Below are 27967 nucleotides of genomic sequence, written 5' to 3'. Positions count from 1 at the left end.
CCAAGCTGAGCTGTGGCTGAGCTGCCAAAAGGTGGCAGGATGGCTCAGCTAAAAAAAAGAATGTGGGGAGACATACACCTGCCCCAGTAGACGACCCTTCTCCAAACCCATTCTGAAAGCCACCTCTGACTCCAATCTGTGAAACCTGATAGAAATAATTCCCACATCATCTTGACTTTTCTATAGGGCTCCTCCTTTGAGAAAAAGGGTCTTACTATTTTTGAGATCTCTTATTTATATGCACCTTGAGAGAAAAGATTCTAGTTTTATAGGGTACAACACTACTGAAGAATATGCTTTCAATCCAAGTTAAGTCATTTCCATGAGTTAATTCTTGGAGAAATCTAGTTTTACATACTTACACATATGGCAACTCAGGAAGAGTTTGAATGCCAATTAATTTATAACTTTGTTCCTACAAAGACCCTTAGGCTTCTCGTGATTTCTATAATAACTAAAAAGTATGGTTAACATACCTACATGAAACTGTTTGAAAGGATAAGGAAATATCTCACATATCTACACCTCCTGAAAGCAGTGGTTCTCAAAGTGTGTTCTCAGGACTAACAGCATGAGTAAGTGCCACCTGGGAATTTATCAGAAACGCAAATTACTGGGCCCCATCCCAGAACTACTGAATCAGAAACTGTGAGGGTGAAGCCCAGGTGAGGGTGTTTTATTTAGCACTCCTGGTGACACAAATGCACGTTTAAGTGACAGAATTGAGAACCAGGGCCTAGACATTACAAAGCACTTGTATACTCCTGATTATTTGGACTTAATGGCAATCTTATGAGGTAAGCAGAGCTGGGGTACTGTCCCCTTTTTACAAATGGGAAAACTGAGGCTCCGAACAGTCACCTAATTTATCTAAAGTGGCACAGCTAAGGAAAATGAAGACTTAGAACAAATCAGTTTTAGTATCGTGTAACGTAAAGGGCTAGAAAACAATCCGGGATCACATAGCCACATGGTCTTATTATATAGATGAAGCAACTAGAACCCAGCAAAGGTTACATGATCCGAATAAGACCACATAACATAATAATGGAAAGCTCATTCTCCAGCAAACCATTCCATCTGAGCCATGATCCTCTGATAGTCACTACCTCCCTCAAACAATGAGTTGCTCTTACTCTAACCCGCATGTGATAAGTACTTAGTTTGGTACCTACAAAGAATTTCACCAAAAAAGCAGCACAGATGACTAACCAGACTGCTCTGTCATTAAACAAAAAGTCACCTTTGATGACACAACAGGATAAGAAGGTAAGGTTAAGGATATTGACGAGAGAGACTGAAGGAATGGACAGTGGACCTTAATCTGATCAAAGAAAGAAATGAACAAATGATGGAAAGAAAGTAAAAGGATCTAGGGACTAGAGAACTTAATAAGGTGGAAAAACTTGAGCTAATAATAATAATAATAATAATAATAATAATAATAACAGTACTTATTATTATTATTTGTGGTCAAGAGGTATTTAGCTGTTTTACATGTTAGCAAGGTCCAGGATGTGGCCACGAGAAATAGCTGAGGCGGAATTAAAACAGGGCTCACCACTGTGATGGAGAGAAATGAAATGAGACGTTAAGGGTGTTGGGAGGATTACCCATGTGGGGTAAATAATAGAACATATGATAGTGTAGGGGTGGCAAAAATGAGAAGACCATGAGCTTAGCACCTAATTCTTCCCTAAAGGAGGCCCACAGAGATGCCAGGCAATGATAGAATTAGTGAGAGGTCAGAGCTGAAGTTCATGCCCCACAAAGGAGCAGAGGTGGTAAGTGAAGATGGAAGGCTACAGGCAGCAATCAGTAGCAGCAAGAACTTGAATGCTAAGCACTTAATGCTGTGGAAGACAAGCAGCATCTAACCAAAAGGCTGCGGGGAAGCAGTGTCCTCAAGGAAGAACCAGTAAAGAGGCCGAGGATGTAGGAAAAGTGCACCAACTTGAGAAGGAGAGTTTCAAAGAACACGAGGCAAGGGTTTTGGATGGAGAGGAGCAGTGGGAAATCAAATCAGGGGAGAAGAGACACAAAATCCAGCTCCAACACCACCAACTCTGAGAAGTCTACAATCATAGCAGAATTACTCCCTTTCCCCTGGAGATGAAAATGCTATCCAAAGACCCCTGTAGCTAACAAGTTGGACATCGATATTAAATAGCTTGTTCAACTGAAACAATCCCATGCAGCTAGCTACACAAGTAGGTTACCTAGCTTGCCATAGAATTTTATTTTGTTTTGCTTTACAATATTGGGGATCTTGCCCTTCCATTTTAATGTAATGTACTGAGTTCCTTAAAATCACCTATGATGTAATCATCTTGAAAACATGCCTGAAAAATGGGTATTGAGTTAAATGTCATTATCGCTATGTTGCCAATAAAGAAACACAGAAGTTAACTGCCTTTCCCAGGGTTCTAGAGCCAGGTCAAAGAAGGCTCTTAAATGAAGTGTCAATGGTTCTCAAAGACCAAGGAAGTATTCCAGATTGTTCGCAAATGGTCTGCAATGCAGAGAGGGGTCATGATGGTTCTATCCTAGGACAAGGAAGGAGAGCGCTGCAAAGGAAAGTCATTAGTAATCATTAAAGTATCTGTGGAAACTCAACCCTCTGGTACTTGAAAAATCTGGTAAGAAAAACACTTATTGGGTAAGAAGCCCAGGCACCGGACTCTTGCCCCTTGGCTTCAGTTTAGTTGTGACGCGTCACCCAGCATAAGAGAAAGAATTAGCACGGATCAAACATTTGTGTGTGTCAGGCACTGTGCTAGACACGTAACATGCTCAAGTCACTTAATTCTCACAACCACTGTTGTGAAAGACAGGTATTATTAACTCCAACTAAGGGAATGAACTGAGGCTAAGCAAAGTTAAGAAACGTGCCCAAGGAGACTGGACATGGTACTTTGTCCATTGCACTAGGATGCTTCAAAAGATAAAAAAGGAAGACCTAGAGTCTTGCTGAAGGAAATCAAGGCTGACCCTCTTCCCCCAAACTCTATCTCCTGCCCCATTATCTGAGAGCATATCAGGTTGGGTTAGCTCCTGAGAGCTGACCCCTCTGTCACTTTCCCAGCTGCACCGCATTATTACACATTCAATATCAAAGCACGATGGACAATTCCTCCCAAGTTATATTCCTACTGCTGAATGCTAGAGGCTGGCAGCCCGAACTAATGGGTAGAGGGTCTCTGAGACTCACGTGTCCCACCTAAGCAGTCTATATACCGAAATAACTTGAGACTCAGGTAGCATCACTGTGTCTGCCACTAATTACTTTCAACTTTAACAAGTAATAGGGGGAGGGGGTTATTAAAATTAAAATAGGGAAAAGTTGAAGCAGATTACAAATGTACATATAATCTATAACTTTAGTGTTGAAATCTCACAAAAACACAAAAAGCTGTTAAAAAATATGTACATATGTGTATTTACATACACACACACACACACACACACACACACACACACACACATAAAAATGTTAATTTTAAGAAGGGAGCTATGGAACCACTAACACATTAAAAATCCCCCTTTCGTAAGTTCCCGGGCATATTCATAACAGGAGTCAGACAGATTGTGTTTTCTACCACATAGTTCTATAAAAATAAACTGTCATCACAACATCCTAGCAGTAGTAAAAGGCCCTATTTGCCTGCAGTTAAATCCAACAGCAGCTGCTCTATGGAAAAAGACGGCCCAATAATTGGCTTCTTTCACCTCTGTTAATCACGAACAAAAGTGTCATTCAGCTTCAAAATGGACAAAATGCTCCAATGGATGGTCAGCTAGCTGAGCCAATGGGGTGGAATAACAATAACCCTGTAGCATTTTCCTTTTTCCCTTTGTTTGGTCTTTCAAAGCCTTTAATTAAGACCTGCACAAAGCACCCCTACAGGCTTTTTTCAATGAGGCATTACACGCCTGTTTTCTTGTATTTAAAGGAAAAAAAAAATAGCAGGGATTTCTGAAACACATTAAACAGAATACACAATTTCCATTTATTTGCAACTGAAATACTGTTAAAATTTTAGAGCTTAAATATTATCATCAGCAACAAAGCAAGTTCTTTCCATTTCAGGCTTGGGGATTGGAGGGTGAATGAGGGGTTGCTGAGAAGGGAGGTGGGGAAAGCCGGAGCTGGGGCGGGAGAGGAGTGCCAAACGGAAGGAGTGTCGTTGGACCGTTTCTCCAGAAATAAAACTGTGATCGGACAGAATTTAAAAAGGTCTAGATTGGACTCCTCAACCTTTCCATAGCTTAAAATTACACATTGAAAGAAAGGGCCAATCTCATAAGACATTCTTAAAGCAAACAACTGGACAACTGAAACAAAGGGTAAAGGTTGGAATTGAATCTGCTTCTTACAAACTCATTTTAAAAACCACGCGGAAAAAGATGGCATTTTTACAATGAAAGAATCTCTCTAAGAACTTTGTGCAGTTAATTGATTTCTGCCTCTAATTCCCCGCCCCCCATTTTGGTCTGAAGAAAGCTTCATATAATTATGGTGGATAAGAATCAGAATGTCTTGCTTCAAAAATATCCATAACCTAATTAACTTTTCATTATTCAATTTTCTCTTTTGCACAACTTAAGAAAGGCTGTTGTGTTCATTTTTAAACACTCTGAAATATAATCTTTCCGGGTTTTTGACTGTTCTGAAAATACCTAGTTCTGCCCATAATTTGTTCTTCCCTCCCCCTCTCACAAATATCCTGAGTGACAGCTTAATGTGACAGCTTTCTTGCCACAATTCACCAAAGGGGAGTGGCAGGTAGGGTTCTAGGAGAACAAATACCTAACAAAGCCATCATTCTGGGGAGTTACTTCCAAACTGTCAATCCAATCCATCAAGTGGAATGTGTTCCACTATTCTCTTGTAAATGTGCTTATTTCAAACCAGGCAGAACTCGGGCAGCTGCCCCAAAGAAGACTAAATGACCCAGCTCAAATGTCACCTCTGCTGTGAAGCCTTACAACTCCCCAAGGCAGGGAAAGTTGCTTTCCTCTTTGCTCCCACAGCTCTTTGTGCATCACTCCCATGCTGTATTTTATTTGGGTTTCTGTCTGTATTCTTCACCAAACTGGATCACCTATGGACACTTGTGAGCCAGCATGATAGAATGGAGGAGGGCACAGGATCTGGAGTAAAACCACTTGGGTTCAAATTCTACTGTAGTTAGAGACTCTAAAATTGTATGACCTTGGACATGTTACTTGAACACTTGGTGTCTCAGTATTACCAGCTTAAAATGGGGATAAAGAACAACAGCTGTTGTGATGCTCAAGTGAACTAACAAATGTAAAGCTCTTCCCACAATGCCCAGCACACACTGAGCGCTTGATCAATATTGAAACTGGAAGCATAGTCCATATCTTCCCTTCTCCCCCAGTGAATACAGAAGCACAACTGGAATATTCATAGGCACACACTCGACGTTCCTGGTATAAACTTTGGCTAAGCAAGTTAATTTACTAATAAAATGTCACCAGTTAAAAATACAAGTTCCAAAGGCTTTCCATGCCCTTCAATTTCTTCAACATTGAGTATGTTACGTGCAAGGTACAGATAAATGCAAGGCAAGAGCTAAGAAGATGCTGAGTGAGACTTGATTCCATCCCTCAGAGAGCTTACAAGCAATTCTGAGCATGAGGCATCTGGAAATGCATTGTATTTAATGGTTGATATCCTTTCACAACAGACTTGACTAATGTGCATTTTCTCAACAATGGACTAAATCGTCAAATATTTAAAAGATTTATATACAACCCATTTGTCTCATTTCACTAGGGGAAGAGAAAGTAAGAGAGTTTAAGGATATACTTCCATGAACCCTGTAATTCTTACTAACGCTCCACGTTACAATAGCACGTGCATTGGTGGCAGGTCTATAACCTGTGGTTCTGTGAAAACAATTACTGCTCTCTGGAGCACTGTAAGAGTCAAAACTACTTATGCATGAAATTAAAAGAATTTGCATCATGAAAAAAATTGTAGCAAAATGGTTTCCAGTAGGCTCTTTTCAAAAAATTTACCATTAAATACTTGTTTAAATGTAGCAATTCTAGTACTTTAACGAAATCATTACTAATGAAAACCATTATTAAATTAAAATCATCCAGAGTTTTAGTTGTTCTTGAGTTAAAAAGAATGTGTGATTTTGCTACACATCTGTTCACCACTCACTCTTTTATCATAAAACACTAATTTCATAAGAGTGTGAATACTTCATTGAAGCTACTAATATATATTTGCATTTGACAATGTCAGGGAGATTTACTGACGTTCTCTTTAGAGGAGAGTAATAACAGACTAACAGAAATGAGCTACTTAAATCAACCACTGGAGCAAGCCCCCTGAGGGCAAGCAGGGGCATAGTCTTTTGCCAGAGACCACCAACAAAGGTTTTCCTCATTCACTCATGGATATTTCAAATTCAATAAAACAACAACAAAAAAAAACACACCATGATAAATTTTGGTTGCTTTTCTAATTTTTCCACAGAAGTATGCAAACACAGAAGGGAACTCACCTAGCTGACTATATCTATTGGGTTGTTGGAAAAGTCATGATGTATTTTTTCTATGTTTTTCGTTGCAAAAATGCGTCATGACTTTTTCGACAACCCAATAACTATCATAAGTTAACTAAGTTATAATAATCCAACTATGTCAAGCGTCTTACTTTCTTTATCCAAAAAAAAAAAGTGCTGTCCATCATCTTAACATAGTCCAGATATTTCTTGGCTGTCTGTAAAATAATCAATGCCTACTTAAATATAACGAATCCTTAAAACATCCTTGTTTAGAAAGGATAATATCAAATGTATTGTAGGATCAGTCTAATTGAACTGTAACAGAAATCTGCTTAGATCATTGTGTGAAATTTTGAAAAGATCATTTATGGGCAAAATTCTGTTGCTTGAGATACAAGTTACAGAAATACAATGGCAATTGTCTGTACTCTGTGGAATGTTTTAATCTCTAAGACTACTCTAGGAAGGCTTCTGCTATTTCTGCTGTGCCTCCCAACCAATCCTTTAACAATCGGAACTGCTTTATTACCCACATCTCTTCAGTAAGTATTTCTGCTTTTCACTTTTACATTAATGAAATGAGTTGTTTCTCCTAAATATTGATAATTTAGGCATGGAAATTAAAAGGTGAAACCTGGCTACATACAACACCTCCCTTAAATACATTTTTAATTAGTGTGATAAAAGGGATATTCTACTTTCTAGTAGTATAGCTGTACCCCCCCAACAATAGACTGGCATACAAGGATTTTTATTGTAGAATATCCAATTACACTATGGTGCCATTGTTATTCTAGACCTTCTCTGAGGGGAAATGGAACAGTTAATGTTGTTGAAGGAAATAGGAAGAGATAGAATTTTGAAGCTGGGTGAAAGAGGTCTCAGGAGTAAAGCTCTAAAACTATGTTGCCAAAAAAAGGTAATATTAAACAAGCCTTGTAAACTGTCCATAGAAACGTAGGCATATTACTTTACTAGAAACAAAGCTCTGGGTAGAATGAATACTTTCAATGTCTCCTGGCAGAAAATAGACACTTTCAATTCCACAAACTTCCACGTGGAAAATGAAACAGAACTTCCCATACTGTTGTTGCTGTGAAATTTTTTAAAAATTTACTCACATGGAAAATTTTGCACTCATCTCCATTCCTTGCTTCAGGGCTCTGGATGAAACTACACCTACAGTAAAAACTAAACAAAATAAAACCAAGACATCTCTTTGCCGTCTCTGCATAAAACTCTCAATTTCATCCAGCAAGCCTGACCCTCATGAGACAGTGACACATTACATAACGATCTCTTCTATACTATGACTACATGTGACTGCCTTACAAAAACACTTCTTAAAAGCACTAAAGTTTTTTTTAAGAGTCTAACCTTATTTCAGAAGTTGGCATAATTTTTCACTTAAAATAAGGACATGTGCAATTGAAAGAGAGAGACCAGAAGAGAACTATCGATTACCGTTAAGTCATGAAATGTTTCCTCCTGAAACTTCAGACAAATGCACCGCACCACTCCTCTAATGGAGAACATCCACCAGTCACATCACTCAAGAACTGAGGCCTAAGTCACTATGTCAAAGGTATAAATTAGGTCCAAAGACAGCTCTAGGCACTGCTGAGCTCGGAATTGCTTACTGAGCAACCATGTTGTTCCAAACAAACTAAACGCTTAAGAGGCTAAAGGGCAGTGGAGGCAATTATTGGAAGGAAATTTCTCACTAGGCCAGAAAGGAATAATTAAGTCTTTGCATGCTAAATCACATCAAGGGGGTTAACAATGAAGTAATCAAGTGTAAATGGTGACAAAGCCCATCTATAGGGCTCATGAAAGGAAATTAAGGCTGTGGATAATCTAGACTATTGTTGCTTAAATACCACAAAAATTAGTCCCCAAAACTTCATTCATTTATCCTCTCTTTATACAAATGTGTGTGCTCTTTGTGGGAGGCAAGAAATTGGTTAATCCAGCAATTAAGGCAAATATACTGAATCATCAGAAGTAAAACACCACTCAGCTACTAATTCACAGGCAGAGATCCAGCATCAGTCCCCATACTACTTACACTGTACCAAGCGCTCACCAATGAAATAGCTCCATAATAGGAGATGCATATAGGTTTTACTCAAATATATAGCTAAAATCATTTAAATGATAAACCTAATGCATACTTTATATATGACACTTTCTATGCTGTAGGATGTAGAATTTACACGCAAACACAGAGCTGGAGGGAGATGGAGAGGTAAATTGGGGAGAAAGATGGAGGACACACGTGTAATCTCCCAATAACTGCTCAATAGCAAGTAAAACTGGTTATTCTCTAAGGGAGCAAAATAATGCTGACCAGAGAGTTAAAAGGTCTAGCTTCAGATTTTGGCTCTGCATCCAAAAGTTATCGTCTCACCACAGAGACTCAGTTTCCTCATTTTATTTAAGGAATGAGGTCAAGGCTCAGATTTCTCAAGACTCTAAAGTGATCTGCAGTATTTGTTATTGTTGTCTGAAATAATTTAAGACTCACCAGCAGTTGCAAAAATAAATAGTATAGAGAGTTTTGGTGCACGCTTCACCTAGTTTTTCCCAATGGCAACATCTTAAACCAGGAAATTTACTTTGGTACAATGCTATTAACTAAACTACAGATCCTACTCAAATTCCACTACTTTTTATATGCACTCATTTTTTTAATCACATGTATGATTTATGTAATCACCACTACAATCATGATAAGGAACTGCTCCATTACCACAGGGGGGGAGGGGAACCACCACAGGCATATTACTCCACTTGAAATAAAACCCTGCGTAGAATTAATACTTTCAATTCCTCCTGGCAGAATATTTTCAATTCCATAAACTTCTATGTAGAAAATGATACAGTACTCCCTATAATGTTGTTGCTGTGAATAAAAAACATACTCAAGGAAAATTGTGCTCTCATCTCCATTCCTGCTTTAGGGCTCTAGATGAAACTACACCTATAGGAAAAACTAAACAAAAGAAAACATATCTCTTTGTGGTCACTACTCCATTCTCTCTTCTGCTGCCCCTTTATAGTCACCCTGTCCCCCCATCTCTAACCTTAGCAACCACTGACCTGTTCTCCATCACTACAATTTTGTCATTTCTAGAATGTTCTAAACGGAATCATACCCCACTTATAACCTCTTGAGATTAGCTTTTTCACTCAGCATAATAGCTTTAAGACTGATCCATCGTGTTGCATGTATCAATAGTTTGCTCTTTCATTGTTGTGTATTATTCTACTGTATTGATACAGCAGTTTATTCTGACATATTGATTTTATTCTTTTTATGTTTTAATTAAGTTATCATTATGGGGTAGGAAGAAACTTTTTAAATTTGTTTTGCCATTGCTTAAGATGAATTCATATTCCATTAGATACTGAGTGATTATTTTAATCAGTAATTATTTTAATCAATCCATTAAGGCCTTGTTTGACTATCCTACTTAAATACTGAGCCCCCTTCACCCAACTTTATTGTTCCTGACAGTATTTAACATTACCTGACTTTATATTTTTATTTTGTTTATTTCTTTTTGGCTCCCACCACACCTATCCTATTTCATACCAGGTAAGCTACATCAGGGCAGGGACGCTGCCAGTTATCGTTAGGTAGCTGTCCCCAGCACTGAGAACAGTTCCTAACACATAAAGCACTTAATAAATTTATGTTGAACAAATTATTGGGTTGTCGGAAAAGTCATGACACATGTTTGGAACAGATGGCACTAGTTCATTTTTGGAAGTACTAGAGTCATTCACATCTATGTTATTGCTACGTCATTTGACAGCTGACAGTTCTAGCTTCATTCTAAAAAAAATTGAGTGATTTGGTTGAGTTTCGGAGATTTTACAACAAGTTGAAGATGGAAGACCAAACTGTGCATTTTTGTCATATTTTACTGTTTTACTTCCATAAAGGGAAGAACTCACGTCAAGCTTGTGAAAAGTTGCATAACGTTTACGGTGACAATGCTCTACAAGAATGTCAGTGCCAACGATGGTTCATGAAATTCCGTGCTGGTGATTTTGATCTCAACAACGCTCTTCGGTCAGGGAGGCCCACCGAGGTTGATGATGACAAAATAAAGGCATTGATCAAGTCAAACCCACGTTACACGACACAAGAGATTGCAGAAACACTGAACATCCATCATTCAAGCATTCACGACGACCTGAAGAAGCTGGGATATGTAAGCAAGTTCGATATTTGGGTTCCGCATGAACTCAAAGAAGTTCATTTGATGGTGCGTTTAAACATCTGCAATATGCTCGTTAAACGTGAGGAAAGCGATCCTTTTTTGAAGCGACTGATAACTGTTGATGAGAAGTGGATTGTTTACAACAATGTGGTGTGTAAACAGTCTTGGTCACGACGTGATGATTCGCCTCAAACGACATGGAAAGCAGACATTCATCAGAGGAAGGTTATGCTCTCAGTGTGGTGGGATTTTAAAGGTGTTGTGTTTTTCGAGCTCCTACCAAGGAACCAAACAATCAATTTGAATGTATACTGTCGGCAACTGGACAGTTTGAATGAATCCATCATCCAGAAACGTCCAGAGTTTGTTCATTGTAAAGGAGTTGTGTTCCATCGCAACAATGCGAGACCACACACAAGTTTGATCACCCATGAAAAATTATTGGAGCTTGGATGGGATGTGTTGCCACACCCACCATACTCACCTGACCTTGCACCGTCAGACTTCCACTTGTTTCGCTCTCTTCAAAACTCCTTGCGTGGTATAACGTTCAATTCAGATGAGGCTGTAAATCAGCACCTTGTTCAGTTTTTCGCAAATAAAGACAGGTCCTTCTATGAATGAGGAATTATGAAGCTCATTGAAAGATGGCAAAATGTTATCGAACAAAACGGGCAATATATCATTGATTGATCTTTGTTCTTTATATAAATAAATGACCTTTGAAAAATAGACAAAATATGTCGTGACTTTTCTGACAACCCAATAGTTTTTTGAGTACTACTTATTATCTCAATAACTAATTATTACATTAAATTTGAAAGACTACTGATTCCATGAACCATTATACCAATATTAGTACTCTCAAAAAATAGTTTGTACTGATTAAATCATTTGCATGAAACCTTTTTATTCACCTACACGATTACCTACTACAATTTCAGTGAAGTACTTGGCCCATGAAAGACTGAACAAAAAACAAGAAAGAAGCACCGGAAATGTTGCCATCTGACAAGCAACGCAAGTCAAAAGTCTTATTAAATGTTAAAGGATTTACATAGTCAAAGAAAAGACTATGTATTCGAATAATGGGCTTCCTTCTGCTTTGTTTTAGGTTTTAAGATATTCTGGAGGGTTACCAATGGTTCTGGGCAAGTCATACAACTAAATGTAACTGGGTTTTTCCCCTGTTAAATGGAGAATGTGAACCAAATCAACTGTTTCTACCAGTTCTGAAAAGAAGGGAAGGAAGGTCTGAAAAATAGTAGTAAGAATTTGGTGTTACCATCTATATAATTAGAAGGTTTAGCAAATAATTAATAGATATCAGGTCTATAAACATGTAAATGTAAATCTATGTCCTTAGGGGAAAGGGACTTTTTGCTTCTCCCAGGGTTAGACCTACCCTCTTTGATGAGTGGCCCATAACACACACAAGAATTTTAAAACCACTGCCCCAGACGGCCTTTAAGATTTGGAAGAGTTCATATCTACATTCTAAGGATCTTAGGACACTTCAAGCAGAGGACAAAACAGATGTAACCTCTCCAGAACTAATTCCTCGTCTATAAAATGAGTAGTACATGACATTCACGACACGCAGGAGAGATGAATGCCTACATCTTGGGGGAGCACTACAGGACACTGTCACATAACCCACTCAACCAAATAACCCTGGTCTGAAAAACCAAAATAACAATGCCCCATCTCCAAACCCCATTTATTACCTGTGTGCCCTCACCACCTGTGGTTTCTCCATCTCTAAAATGGAAAAAGTAATAGTATGTGCTTTAGAGGGCTGGTGGGAGTATTAAAGGGATAATATATGTAAAGCATGTCACATAATGCCTGGTACTCAGTAACATTTATTATTATTATTAGCACCTAAATTAACAAGAAGATGATGAGGATGGTTTATCTGAATGGCAACACAGGCCCTAAAGAAGCTCTTCATGATGAAGAACGCAATATAAATGAAACGAAAAAACAAAATGGCTCCAGGAGAAGACATCCTTTAAGTCCCCAAGTAAATGACTGTCCAGGATGGGGCTGGCTATTGGCAGTTTATTCAAAATCAAAACTGTGGCCGAAGATTCAATCATGAGCAGCCCTGCTGCTAAAGGAAAGAGCACGTAGATCCAAATAGGAACCCATCGAGTCTGTAAAATATTAACAGCTTAATAAACATCAGCTCACACAATCAACAAACACACTGTTCAAGTCAACTAAAGAGGACCAACTAAATTAATACCAAGTTGACCAAATGAAATGCCTTGGGGGGAAAAAAGGGCTCATGGGTGATTCACTTTTATGCTGACTTCCCTGTAAAAACATCTTCAACAGGAGAGGCAGGAAATTCCAGTGAGTGAAAGGGGGCAGCTATATGGAAACCATCATACTGCACACTTTGCTTTTTAATTTACTTCAGGGTTTTGGTTTAAAGAAGCACATTCAGAAATTTCCTCCTTAAGAAACAGCAAAGTATGTTTGCTAAATGGATCTGATCCTCACATACCATCTGCATGAATTCCACAAAAAAAAAAAAAAGAGAGACCAAAATGCATACGACTGATATTTTCCTGACAGAAAAACACTATTAACATAGAAAATGATATGAAAGCTTCTAAATGAAGATGTACAAAAAGCAAAGAGATTAAGTGAGAGATACTTTAACGTTCTGCTATGAATAAAAGATAATTTTACACAGCAAATAGATTTTTTAATACAGGTTACTCCTCAATCAAGTCAGTCTCCCATTATACGTACACGTGTTTATGCTTTTTCAGGATGTTTTATTTTCAGTTCTTTTTTTCCCACCCACCCCACCCCCCCCGTAAAAATAACCTGTAGCTTCTTACCATTTTGTTTCTCATTTTACCTTTTCCTCTTCTGATAAGCTGTCAATTATCCAAGCAAACTAAAAATACTGAACTCCTGAGCATCACAGACCAACTACCACCCACACTAACTGTGGGGTTATTGAGCAAGTTACCTAACCCTTTCACATCTCAGTTTGCTCAGCTATAAAATGGGAACCATGCCAGGGACATAGAATAGTTACTGTGGAAATCAGTGTTAACACATGGAACGTGCCTAATACACAAGTAGGCCGAGCAATTCCTCACCAAATTTCCATTTTTTTTTTTTGCATCACACATTTCAAACATGGATTCATTAATAATTCAAAGTTTTTTCATTGCAAGCAAAATGCTCTACATTGGGATCACTTCTACACAAGTCCTTGGGGGCATCATAGTAACTGCCAAGTATCAAAAAGGGGGCTAAAAGTTCTACTCCTTTAAAAGGACATTTAAACAAAATCAGTTTTAACAGCTTTTGGTAATACTACATACACACCATGCTAACAATATACTGAAGCTATAATTAGTGAGCAAACCTCACTACAGCTCCAAGACATTAAAACCTAGACCCAACATTTTCTCATTAACATGTACATACCATACGACCTGGGATCTCACTCCTAGGTATTTGCACAAGTGAAATGAAAACCTATGTTCATACAAAAGTCTCTATGTGAATATTTATATTGGCTCTATTCATAATTGCCAAGAACTAGAAACAAGGCAAATGTCCCTCAACTGGGTAATGGATAAACAAATTGTGGCACATCCATACATGGAATACTCCTCAGCAATAAAAAGAAATATTACAGATTGACATATGCAAATTCATGGTAGACTCTCCAATGCATAAGTAAAAGAAGCCAGACACAAGACTACATTCTGTTTCATTCCATGTATATGACAATCTGATAAATGCAAAATATAAAATAAGAGACCCAAGGTAGAAAACAGATTGTCAGTTGTCAGGGGTGGGGAGAGAGGTTGACTACAAAGGACATGGGGGAGTGATGGAAATATTCTAGTTCTTGACAGTGGTGACAATTATATTACTGTGTACATTTCAAAACTCACAAAACTATATACACCAACAATGGTGAGTTTTAAGATTGAGAGGTTTGGGGGAGTTTCCCCTCTGAATTCATAGTTATGAATGTCAGTTAAGTAGTCAGTTAAAGAAGGATGCTAGAACATCCTAGATTAAACTAGTTATTTTAAGATAAAATTATGGGAGTACTAAAAGAAAGGGGGGCCTCCAATAGACTCATTTGTGAAGAACCATAATACCTAAACTTTTTAAATGTAACCTTCCAAGAGCCAAGAAATTTGAAGGAAATCTATCATTATCAAGACTGCAAAAGGAATTACTCTTATGAGAAAATGTAAAAGGCAGTAATTTCTATTAGCACATTGTTTTACAGGCAATATTCAGTAATGATGCCAAGAACCACCAGAAATACCTTCTAGATGCGATGCATATAAACATTTAAATATTTGGATATATCTGGGATAAAACAGGAGCTCACGTCCTTTTAGATAAATCATCAGCTCCTGTCAAAACCAGTCTGCATGTCCAGGAAATAAAATGAAACTAGAAATTCAGGCTGGGGTAACTTGAGGGTTGGAAGGAACCCTGATGAAATTGTTTGTCATTGTTTCTTTGCACCAAAGTCATGAATCTTGTCATTTTTGGATGTCGCTGGTGTTTGTTTTGTTTCTTCTTTTGGAATGCCACACCTCAGTAAATGCAAATTCTTTTAACACAGAAGACCTGAAAAAGACAGCAAGGGATTTACCCCTTTTCCATGTTCTTGGCCCTCTCATAGATTCCAAGGCCACAAAGCCAAGCCGTTTATGCTTGCTGAACTGACACAAGTCCCCAAGTAGAAAGCTGGTTCTACGCAACAAAAACCTTTAAAGGTCAGTGCAGCAGTGCTCTGCTAGCACCAGAAAAAAATCAATTGATCTCTTTCTGTGGACTGACAAGAAGATAAACAAAAGGAAGATAAACAAAGGCAGATAGTCCTGAAGGCACATTCTACTGGGAATCAATAATCCTTGTTCCAACACTACATGTCCAAACTGGGAGAATAGCATCCAAATATCCTACGCAGGCGCACGCACGCACGCACGCACGCAAGCACGTACACACACTCCCTCCCTTCGGTGAAATACATGATTGAGTAGGAAACCTCACCATGGAAGTAGGTTACACCAACTTAATTCAATCCGATATTAGAAACTTAATCAAAACACGAGATTCCCTTTCCACGGAATGTAACGGGGCTTTAGAAAACACAGTTTGATTGCTAACAGCAGAGCCTGTGGTTAGCACACAAACTTGCCAACCTACCATGAAGCATGAGGCCTTCTGCGGCATGCGTCACAGCCTCGGATTGTTTGCAAAGGACAGGAATGAAATAGTCCATATGTTTTCTTTGTCAGTGACATGGCTATTGAAAGCAAGGCCACGGTAGTCTCCCCGCTGGGGGACTGGGTCAAACTATTCATGTGTAACCAGGCAGACGTCAAGACAGTAATGGGAAAAACATCTCAAACATTTTTTTTTTTTTAAAGAAAGAGACCCAGGGTAGAAAATATGCACAACTGTATTTGAAACACTCAGCCAATCTAAATAGGTTGTGAGCACTGTTGCATACATTAGCTGCTGCCCTGGCTTTATAATTCATTTTCCAATCAGGTCTGAAGCAAAACCCAGAAGAGTTTTTAAAGTTTCTGAGAAGGATTAAAAACTGTCCTTAACATGAATGCCATGTAACTTTTGAGAAATATGAAAGGCTTTAAATAAAGGATTGCAGTTCTAAAATTACTGTTAAGATAATAGCTTTTCTTTACCCACAAAACATGAGCATGAGTTTCAAATGTAAATAAAGAATGCATAGGGTTCCAATAACAAGTAAAATATCATTGTCAAAGTACTTAAAAGTTCTCTCATAATCTGCATATTTCCAGAAGCAAAGTGATGTGAAGAAACAAGAACGCAGCTAAATGGTCAATCCTGAGTAAGTCTTACTCATCCCCAACATGAAAAGTGATATGAGAACCTACAGTGAGCACTCATTGGCATGGGGGTTCCCAAAGAGTTAGCGTGTTTAATGAAAATCCTCAGAGGCCGAAAGTCTGGAAACAGAAAATCAGTATCTGAAGATCACACTGACACTATGTAAGGTCATTTGCCCGTTTGCTGTGAGGAGAAACACTGCTTCCCTGTTAGGACAGCACCTTTGCACGTGACCAGCCATCTCAGGCAGGCAGTGCCAAATCACAGACCCATGTGAATAAATATGATTTCCCTGAGCTCTCTCCTCCAGAGAAACTTAACTCCCCACCATCAGGTTTTCTTGTTAGAAGGGGAGTAGCACCACCTATTAGAAGGTATCTTTATAAAAAACATATGTCCTCCTCTTTCTCCACCAGGATCTTTACAGTTTTCTAAATGAAAAAGCTGCCAGACAATCTTGTGGTCCCAATTGGGCTTCCTAACAAGATTGCCATGGGGACACGAAAGACAGTTTGGGAAATATAATCAATAATGTTGTAAAGATTTTGTAGGGTATCCGGATGATGGACACTTGTCTTATTAGGGAGACCACTTCATGGACGGTGTAGGTACCTGCCCACTGCAGTGTACACCTGAAGCTGAACAATAATGAATGTCAACTATAATTTTTTATATATCTATAGTCACAGGATGTGGAGTACAGCATAGGGAATCGAGTCAGTGGAACTGTAACAGCTATATACAATGTCAGAGGGGTAGTAGATTGGGGGAGGGAGGTTATCACTTTGTGAGGAGTGTAAATATCTAACTAGTACATTGTTTTGTACACCTGAAGCTAATTTTTGAAAAAAGAAAGAAAAAGCTGCCAGATGAGTAGCCTTTTTTTTCATTAACATAATGCCTCACCTGTGATGTCTACAACAGGCTTTGAATGTGACATACATTCAAAGAACCAGAGAATTAGGGCTTAGAATTTTAAATTACAAGATGATAACACAATTGCTTAGTCACTCCCAAAACAAATGACAACAAATTGGGTCCTCACTGTCTTTCAGATGTCTTGCTTTAGAGTTTCCTACATGTGACCCTTGAAGATAGACTATCTTTTTGCAGATGGGAAAGCCAATGTCCTAAGTGATTAAATGACATGTCCAAGCTCACAGGTTCAGGAACTCAGGGGTCTTGATTCCCTGTGTCACACTCTCAAAAACAAAACCATGTTTGAAGGCCTGTCCACAAAAATATGCCTATAAAAAGAAGACTGGAAAGTAGATAGTGACATAAATAGCTGGATTACATGACCATGGACTTAAAATAACCTTGGAGAGAACAGAAGGCCAACAAGAAAATTTTTCTTTATTATAAAGATAGGAAAATATTAAGATTTAAAAAAAAATAATAACCAAATGAGATGAACTAGCAGAAGTTACCTCAGCAAGGATAAAAACTCGGGTAATGATAAGCTGCTAAATATCAGCTAGTAAACCCATAAAATGTAATTTTTCGAACAGGATACTGAAATATTTGAGATGTATTAAATTCATTTAATATTCCCTTCTTAACTCTGATCTAATTATATGAGAATTCTGCATATGCTGCAAATGATGTGAGATGAGAGCTTGAGGCGGACCCAATAGGCAATTATCACATTCAGAAAATGCAAAGACTGGATTAATTTAGTGCCTAAAACAGAAGTGCACATGAAGAGTATTCAAGAACATTAAGAAACCTAAAGGTTAGCTGACATTATTTGTTTTCTGTCCCGCCATCACCAAGAGAAGGGTTGACAGACTTCAGGATATTGAGTTCCTAAGATGTATGTTATTCAAGAGACAGTGCTCTCATTCTCCAGAGAATTCTCCTGCAAGAATTCACTCACACAGGAAGGGTGACAACCTAGAACAGAGTGGCAATCACGGGTCTCCTCTCCCCTGAGAAAATCTAGTCTGCCAAGCCCTTCACATATGATCCATATAGTTTTTTCTCCAAGGGCCTCCAAATATGAAGCTGACCCTTGGGAAAATGGGCAAAACCAGGAAGTTTAATCAACATCGCAGCCCAAAACCTCAAGACTGAAAAAAAGACTGCCAACTTGGAAGCACATCTCCTATCCTGCACCTTAAAAACAAGAAACATGAAGAGAGTGAGAATTAATAACATCCATCGACCTTGCTAGGAAATAGGAAAACAGCTCTAATCAAGCTCTTCAGGAGAGTTTCGATGTCAACACTGGTACTAAAGTTACTCTGCGGTTTACACCGAGCACTACAGTGAGAAACTCGTCGCCTGAAGGGGAAGGGAGAAGAGAGACCTGAAGCAATTCCAGGCACATTCCTTAGCTGTGCCTAGTACAGCTCCAGGTAAAGGTGCCATCCCCCTGCCAAATTTATGTCACGCTTCTGGGGAGGGAAAATTTCCCCAAATAAAACTTCAAAAATGCACTGGCATGGCAAGAATATAACTCAGGATTTTCCTGGATACCAGATTCTAAAATCTGATTCAAGTATGAAAAGTATTTTCTTGTCAAGAGTGCACTGAGACTTCATTCTTTCAATGGTCAACTTCATATTTAAAACTTTAAGAAAAGGCTACCTTCTTCTAGTGTAAAAATAGAAGAGAAAAACACTAGCCAAAGGGGCTTACATAACCTTACACTGACTCAGAATACTTAAATGCAAATTAAACATGAAGGACAAAGGGTCATTAAGTATCTCGTAATATATTAGATTTGCTTCTTCCACACGTCACCAGCACAGGCAACAGACCAGCCTGGGATCTACACGTATACCCAGTCTTGGCCCAGCTGCCTCCCAAAATATCTATGGTTTTCATTTCCTTACAAGGATATTCTTATATTCAAATGGGCCAACATGTTGCCACAGGGGGGTGGTCCAATGCTTTCCCCCATAAGACCTTCCAGTACAGAAAAGCTAGGTGAACAACAAAAATATATTTTATAAAAACGTTCATTTCCTAGGCTATTAGAAGGGCATTCCCGAACTTTCATCACTTGCATCTAAAATAAGAAATGCATAAAGCAAGATCTTGCTAGTGTGTTCTGACAATTAAAATATGTAATGGTATCAAAACATGCTTTAGAGACTAAAAACAACCACCCCAAGCATGCAGTTTTAACTGCTTGTACATGACACAGAATACTTCATGCTTAAAGAATCTTGCTAAAAATAGTCCCGACCATATACATAGTTTAATAACAAATATTTATCTATGGGTGGGCGAATCCAGGGTATATATTACTACATAATTCCATCTTGCCATTTAAAGGGGGTATTTGAGTACTAACTTTGGAAAGTTGAGAAAGTATTAAATGTGTATGAACTATAAAACCATGACCTGTCTCCTGCTAAGGCTGATTTCTAAACTCAATTTTGAACTTGCCCAATTTCAGACAATAGAGCTGATACCTCGCCTACAGTTTGACCATCAAGCGCTTAAAGACACAAAAGAAATGTCAAGAAAGGCAGACAAATTAGCCATTGTGTAAGAGTACTGATTTGATAAATGCCCTAGATTTTTCTTCTTCAGTGACAGAATTTAAAAATAGAGCATTTTATTATCCTCAGTGAAGCTTTCAAAAAGCTACACTTTGCTGAACAAACTTGGGGGGCACAAAAAGGAAAAAGTTATCAATATCTTTTGTATATAGGAAAAGAAGTTTATAGCACTGCCAAAAAATTGAAGGCTGCAGGAGGCCATTAAAAAACAAGTTAGATAATGTTTTTCCAAAGCCAAAACCTTGAGATCTAGCTTAAAAAATTGAAAGAGCTAGGCTGTCTTATCAAGAACACTCTAAGTTGTATTAGTTACATTTTTCAGAGTTAAGGGCACATTTGGCAGAGGTTAACTTTTAATGCAGGTATCCTAACAAACACTGTGCTTTTATGGAAACTTACATCTTTTTTATAGAGAAAAAGTGAGAGACGGTCTTAGAAAAATTTCAATGAGTCATTTAAGGATACTTAAAACTCTACTTGCTTAACATTCTACACAGCTTCAGAGAAATTCGGAGCAGTGAGAGACGTTAGCCATCAATGTCCATTATTTACTGATAAGAAAATGAGAGCTCCGAGGATAGGTACAACCCAAGAGACCAGAAAGCAAAATCGAAGCTTAAAGGTTGTCAGTACTTTCCACTATTATAAAGAGTACTAAAATAAGAATTTGAGAGATAGACTGACAGAGGCCAAGAAAATGCCTAAACTTGCCTGGATCCACCTACTAGGAGAGAACTTTGATCTTCCCTAAGAGATTAAGTTGTCAAATGTTACCGTACAACTCTAATGTTAAGAGCCAAGTGCCTGGACAATAAATGTTTGTGATACCATAACTGTCGATAGCATTTAGTTCAACTGGAAATCATAAAATATGAGCGGTTACTACAAGACTTAAGAAGCCCAGAATGGGAGAATTACTGGTTCAAGTCCTGGGAATTGCTCAGACCACACCCAGCACATTGTTGCCTTATGAGGCAGTGAGTTCCCCATTTAATGGAAATAGACCAGTAGACTTGGACAACTGGAGGTTTCCTGAGTGGGTGGGAGTCCATGATTTAGACACCTATCCTTCCATTAACACAACAGAGAGGATCAGAGAAATGTATAAAAAAAACACAAAAATCAAATTAAATAGAAAACTCTTGGCAGTTAAGAGCTGTTTACTTCCTTGTTTTAAAGGTGAAGAAACCAAGGCCCCAAAGGGTTAGATATGTGACCCTCCCAAAGTCACTCGCGTGATTTATTGACAGATACGGAAACCAGCTCTCCATATTCGTACCAGCATGCTCTTGCCTCTCTTGCATTTAAAAGGAGATCAGTAGTTCACTAGTTTGTAAAATAAAGGCTCTATATACTTAAAGATGTTCTCCTATTGACCTTCAGAACCAAGTTCACTTGTATGTAATACTAATACATCTCTAGAAAGACACACCGCACAAACTAAGTTAAATTGAAATTAACAGATAGTAATTCAGAAATCAAGAGATATCAAAACTCTACCATCAAAAAAAGGTATAAATATTTAGCCAGTGATTACTGACCAGCCAGGGAATACAGCAGACACTGGAGGAAACATAAGAAAATACTGTCGAATGATACTATATTAAAAGAAGAAAGGTGTCTGGTGTAGTGAAAAAAAGACACCTTAGAGAAGAATCTGAGATGATGCTTCCAAAAGGAGGAGAAAAAGCAACAGATGACTTTTAAAAACACTTCACAGTCCCTCAGGTAACCATCAATTTTATAGAGAAAGCTTGATAACCTGCCCATGTACAGGATACGCACACTGTGAAGGTTAAAGAGATTATGACTAATTATATGGAAGTGAGGACATTGAGTAACTTTTTGTACAGTATCCAAATTACTGAAACAGGGTGATTTTATTTTCCAAGTGTTAAGCCATACCCACAGGAAACAAGCACGGCTATTCTACCCCAGCAAAGCGCCTTAGCTAGTCATGCATTCTGCAACAAGTCTCCATGGCAAATTTCCTAACACATGCTTCCAAACACCAAGAACTCCTCCTCCGAGAGAGTGGTAATAAACGGGCTTGTGCAACTTCAACTAGCACGATATTCTGCTACTCCTGGGATCTTTTTATGAGAGGATCATAACATTATTTTCACCTTGCCATCCGAAAATTGTGTAAGAATTATAAAATCATAGAACTTCTGGATGCTACAAGCAGCCTGACGTATATAATCTAGTGAACCCAATTACTTCATTTTTCAGACAAGAAAATGATCACACACAAAAAAATTAAATTAAAAAATGACTTGCCCAAGGCTACACAATTACTTACGGGCATGGTATGGACTATGATCAAGCATTCAGACCCACCGCCGTCTCCATAAAGACACAGAAACAGCCTTTATAAGCTTAAAACAGTGTACCAGACATAATCCAAGCTGTGGAAATTTGTGCTCAGTCTAGTTCTTAAGCTTTGAGGCACAAACCAAAGGACTCACGTATACAATTCCTTCTCCACCGCCCTTGTGACTTCTTCTCTTTCTCCCTAATCAAGAATCTTGCAACGTAGGTGATTAAGAGGGACTTTATTACCCTAATACAGAAATAACTTTAATCCTATCGATAAAACAAGCTTCGGAATTTTAATGCTAGTAAGAGTGCTTCCTTTAATACCCCTCAGGGTGGACTGTGACAAACCAGTGCATTGTGACACAGGGTTGAGAACTGCTGTTGCAAAATATAAATAATAACTACAGGTGCAGCGAATGGCGCGAACACAAGAATCCCAGCAACAATACTGAGGATTATATCTGACTCTGCCCCCAGCCTCAGATAAAGCAGCTTTCAGCAGGAAACAGACTCTGTGAGACTGAACAAGTTTAAACGAGCCTAAAGAAGAAGCAGGTATCCTCTCTCTGGGGCCTTCTCGGATCTGGACAAAAGACTTAAAATAAAATGGTGAGAATGCTGAATTTGGCGATCCCATGTGGGAACAAGGCCTGAATTCCAAGCCCCAACTCTTTCCCTCGGCATGGCCTGAGTCCTTATTGATCCACTGCAACATTTTAAAGTGCATCCTATGTACTAGGCCCTGTGGACTCCATGTGGGGGTGAACTGACAACCCAGCTGTCAGTCCTGAGGTCTCCAAAGTGGGATGGCACACGCCCCTGGAGGAGATGAGAGTCTGACACCACTGAGGGATGAGAGGAAAATAACTGATTAATAATGTAGCCTCACCTTTTTAACTTCCATTTTTGTGTCTGTAATTTTATATATAACTAAATACATCTTGATGCATGTGCTCCAGAATTGAAGACTCTGTGAACAAAAGTTTGGGAATCAGGAATCCGGTCCCTTGGTGTGTAACTGCAGCTCACTGAAGCTGTGATGGGAGCACAGATTTGGAAAGAGACCTTTAGGTGATCAATCTCAAGGTGTCCTGGAGAGCCACTGGGGTGTGCACACTCCCCAGCACCTGTCCCTCCCTCCTCAACCTGGCTTTTGAGAATCACTGGACTAGCTTATTTCCCAAAATGCAAATACAGTGCCCTTGAAATGCCCTTTAGATGTATACTTTTGAGGGTGAAATAAGGAAGTTAATCAGGATGTACAATCATTCTAATTCAGAGGTCATGAACGGGAGGAGAAATTAGAACACACTCACCACCACAGCTCAGAAAGTGCAATGATGATGCTAGGTTAGCCAATCTAATCTGGACTGGTACCAATTATTTTTTGTTTCCCAAGCCATGAATAATACATTTTGTGAGGTTCAAGGTTGAGCATATAGCATTTCACTACCTTCAGTGAGTTGTAAAGGAAGATGCCTGATGCTCTACAGAGTGTGCGCTCATAAAAGTGGGATCTTTCTTTGTGGTTTTAGGTGCTAATGTAAAACAGCCCTTTTTCTTATAGGGCAAGCCTACTCATTAAAACTCGAGGAATCTGCTAAACACGGTCTTTACAATGGATCAAAATAGTAAAATCATGCTTTTTATTAGAGAGAGGCTTGACAGAGGTTTCAGGCAAAGGAAGTCTCATGCATGAATTCCCCAAAAGTTTCAAGAGGACCTGGGGAAAAAAAATAGCCCCATCCTCCCTACCCAGGTCTCCTTTCCCTCACTTCTCCCCACTCCCACTCCAACTTTCCCATGTAATGTACCTCTGTGGGCAAACTGTTCTTCCCTGCAAAGTTAACGTTTTTCAGTGAAAAGTTAAATTTCATCACACTGCCGGAAAATGAGTTCAAGTATATAACTAACCCCTGAGGAGGGAGGGGGTGGGCGAGAGAGGGGGTGGAGGCCAAAGAACGAGGCAGGTTCCAAGGCAACAGGCCTCCTCAATAAAACTCCACTAGCAGAGGGCAAGCAGAACACCTCTCACCACCCACCTGGCCTGCAGAGAAAGGATTTCTTCACCAGGCCTGTTATTCCTTTAAGACTGTCTATTTCTAAGAGGTCCCTTTCAGTAGCTATAAGGTAAAAGGAAATTCCCTTTACTCAAGGACCTCTCAGAATCCCTTCCTCTCTGAAACAGTTCTTTCACTGCTCTTGATTTAATCATTCCCCTGGCCACGCAATACAAGAACAAGAGCATACACCAAGCGCTGCACTCAATTACCCCGTTCTTTCTCTATTAAAGGCAATTGCCAGTGCCACCTCCAACAGCAATTTCAGATTTCTCTTCTTTTCTGAAAGGATGTCTAAAGCTCTCCGGTCCCCGCCTGAGGAGGGAGATTTTTTAAGTCTCAACCATTTGAGAGATTTTCCCAACCACAGGGAACTCAAAAGGAAAGTTTTGCTGGTTAAGGTACAGAAGAAAACTGCTGCCTGCCTTTCCCATTGGGCAGAGCATATGCTCTGGAACTTTTTCTTCCAACATCCTGTACTTCAGGTCAGAATTCCATCTTTTAAAAGGCCTCGTTGGGTAAGAAGAGTATTTTCACCCAGAGAAACCTGCAATTTCCCCCTCCCTCTCCCTTGTTTTGGCCTGGCTCCTCTGCGCGCTCCAGACCCTGGGGCGTTTGTTGGTGAGGTCAGAGTGGTACTGGGGCCGAGGTGCTAGGTCGCTCTACCTGGATACAGCCAAATTGGAAGGCGATTCGCCCTGAGGTACAGGTGTTTCTTCTAGCCACATGCTGGAACCCAGGAGGCTCCAGGTGCTTCCCCACGGAACGTGCCTGGGTCTGCAGACTCAGGCCAAGTTCTAGGCGCCCTCACCCCCGCCGATTGCAAAGCTCTTGCCAGCTGAGCAGGGGCCCGCGAGAGAAGGGAAGGTCGCGTGAAAAGGCTGCCAGGGGCAAACGTTTCCAGATTCCTCCCTCCTCCTCGGCCCCAGATGCACTTGGGTGTTGGTGGGGAGGTAACTGTGCCCGAAAAATCTTAAAAAAGAAAAGAGCTACCCACGGCTCGGACCCGGACTGGCCAAGATTTGAAAGCCCGCGGCGCGACTGTGGGTGCCAAGCACCCATCTACATAGGTGACCGGCGCCCCCCGCCTCGGGACACTGGGGGGTGGGGTGGGATTAACCACTGGCTCCGCCCCCCACCGTCCCCCGGTTTGCCCCTCCCGGGCGCCCCCACCGTCCGCACTCACAGCGCTTGGGTGAAGGCGCTGAGCCCCTCGGGCACGGCCGTCAGCCCCTTCCCGGAGCAGTCCACCCGACGGTCGCCGTCGCAGCTGCAGGGCGCCGCGCAGAGAGGCGGAGCAGCGACGCTGGGCTCGGCCGAGCCGCGCAGCCCCAGGGCGAAGAAGCAGAGCAGCCCCAGCGGGCCCGGCATTGCTGCGGCCGACTCCCGCGCCGGCCTTTCCCGCGGCGCCGCTCGCTCGGCGCGTCTCCGCTGCCCTCCGCCGCCCCTGGGCAGCCGGCCTGCGGGCTGGGGCCGGGGCTCTCCTCTCTCGGCAGTCGCACGGGCTCGGCCCCTTCAACAGTTCGCGGCAGCAGCGCAGGGACGCGGCGCTCCGGATTTTCTCCCTTCCCGCTGCTCCATGGAAGCGCAGAGGCAGCCCCGCTCCTCTGGCGGCTCAGGCCAGCCGGGCCGGCCGGGCGCAGCTACGGAGATCGCGCTCTGCCATCGCACCCGCCTCCCGGTTCCCGGCCTCCCGCTGCAGCCGCTCTTCAAGATTGCGGAGCGCAGCCTTCAGCCATGCCGGCCCCTCGCCCCAGCCCCCGCGCGGCTCTCGCACAAACACCCGGACTCTTTCTCGCTCGTTCGCCGCCGCGGCTCAATCTCCTCCCGTCCTTTTCCCTTCTAGGGTTGCACGCTCGGGTTCCCAAGCCCCCAGCCACTGGGTTATGCAAATCACTTAGGTACATGCAAAACTAACCCTTCTCCCGGAGCGTCATTGGCCGGGGGAGGTCTCGAGCTCATTACTATGCAAGAAGGGTAGCCGCCATTGGCCAAGAGTAGGACCAGAGGGGCGTGTTTATCGGGCGTGAGTGACAAAGTAGTGGTGGTGGTTGGTGGTTCAAAGCAAAAATCCCTGACTTGGCTCTATTTGCGTGGCAGGTTGTGGATAGAAGGTAGAAGGATCTAAAGACGTAGAGTCTGTTTTTTCCCTCCCCCCATCCGTCTTCTTCTGCAGAAATTGGATCTCCTAAATTGGATGACCTGAAAAAGAGAACTTGCTTCCAGCATTCAGTTAAGTTTCAAATGACTGTCCACTGTTCAAAGGGCGAGGACTTTGGGAGCTGTACATGTGGAAAAAAGACTTTGAAGAGGAAGGAAAACGTCTCCCTTCATCTGACATAAATATTTGGGTTTTAGCTATATACCAAATTAAAACAGAGTATTTCCACAACCCTCTCATTTCACCTGAGATCTTTATACCTACCTTGATATGCACTTGATAGTTAAATCTTAGCAATTAACCAATGACAATACAGAGTTTTGGTGACCGCGATTCAGACTGTTTTCTCATATGCTTTAAAATTCTAAAACACCGGTATCTTGACAAAACGTGATGTTTCTGAATACGGGACAATTTTTCCAGACAACAAAATGTTTGAGTGCTAGGTACCTACCATTGAGAAGCCAGCAGCAACTTTGGTGTTAGGTAATTATCAGGATTCTTTCCTCTTCTGGACTTTTGTGGCTTAAAAGACCCCACAGAATCATTATTTGTACCAAATATTGCTTCATAGGCACTTCCTTTCTTCCTAATATTGTTTTACACAATATTAGAGACATTTTTCATGAATACTTGAAGACAGGGTTAAAAATGTCACTGTCATAAAGTTGACTACTCATGTCATATAAGTAAAATTAAAGAAAATGAAAACTGAAACATGTTCATCATCTTTGCACTCAGGAGTTTATCTTTAAAAGTAATGCCCATTTGGGCATGTGGCTAACATACAGTAAATTTATGTATATGCTAGAGTCAATAAATACAGATATGCCTTGACTTTAAGTTTTAGGGATGACATATTTCCTCTAATTGTAGGTGTGAAATAGATCTTAAAGATAGACGGACAACCCTCTGGTGTTATAGATAAGGAATCTGATGCTCTCAGATACTGTGCTCTGCCTGCAATCATCACAGAATAACTCCTGGGCTCCTGGCTCCTTGTCTGGTGGTCTTGGAGCCTTCCCTAAATTGGCTTCCATTGTCTAAATCATGTTCACTATTTTCTAACAACTCTCATAAGCAACTGAAGTGAGAAAAAAAATTGTAACTTTGTTCTTTAACTGACCCCTTTAAGACCTCTCTTTTATAGTAGCATTGAAAGATGACAATTTCTCTTGCCGAGATATCACTGTTTTTAAATAACAATTTTAGACTGTATTGATAGATTTTATTTTGCCAATTAACTCCT

General features: G+C 40.3%; 1 protein-coding gene across 1 annotated transcript in view; it reads right to left on the bottom strand.

Moving 5' to 3' along the window:
• Window positions 1–26897, bottom strand: part of LOC109387026 (leucine-rich repeat-containing G-protein coupled receptor 4-like) — a gene marked incomplete at its 3' end in the record, with an annotated part of 52137 nt that extends 25240 nt beyond the window's left edge. The window contains exon 1 of the mRNA XM_019650699.1: window positions 25744–26897. Within this exon, the coding sequence (XP_019506244.1) occupies window positions 25744–25928 (185 nt within the window). The remainder of the gene's footprint in view (window positions 1–25743) is intronic.
• Between the last annotated feature and the right edge of the window lie 1070 nt (window positions 26898–27967).

Source organism: Hipposideros armiger, unplaced genomic scaffold, assembly GCF_001890085.2.
Source record: "Hipposideros armiger isolate ML-2016 unplaced genomic scaffold, ASM189008v1 scaffold_145, whole genome shotgun sequence".
Classification (NCBI taxonomy): domain Eukaryota; kingdom Metazoa; phylum Chordata; class Mammalia; order Chiroptera; family Hipposideridae; genus Hipposideros; species Hipposideros armiger.
Note: the sequence above shows the minus strand (reverse complement) of the source record. Positions and strands in the feature narration are given on the sequence as shown.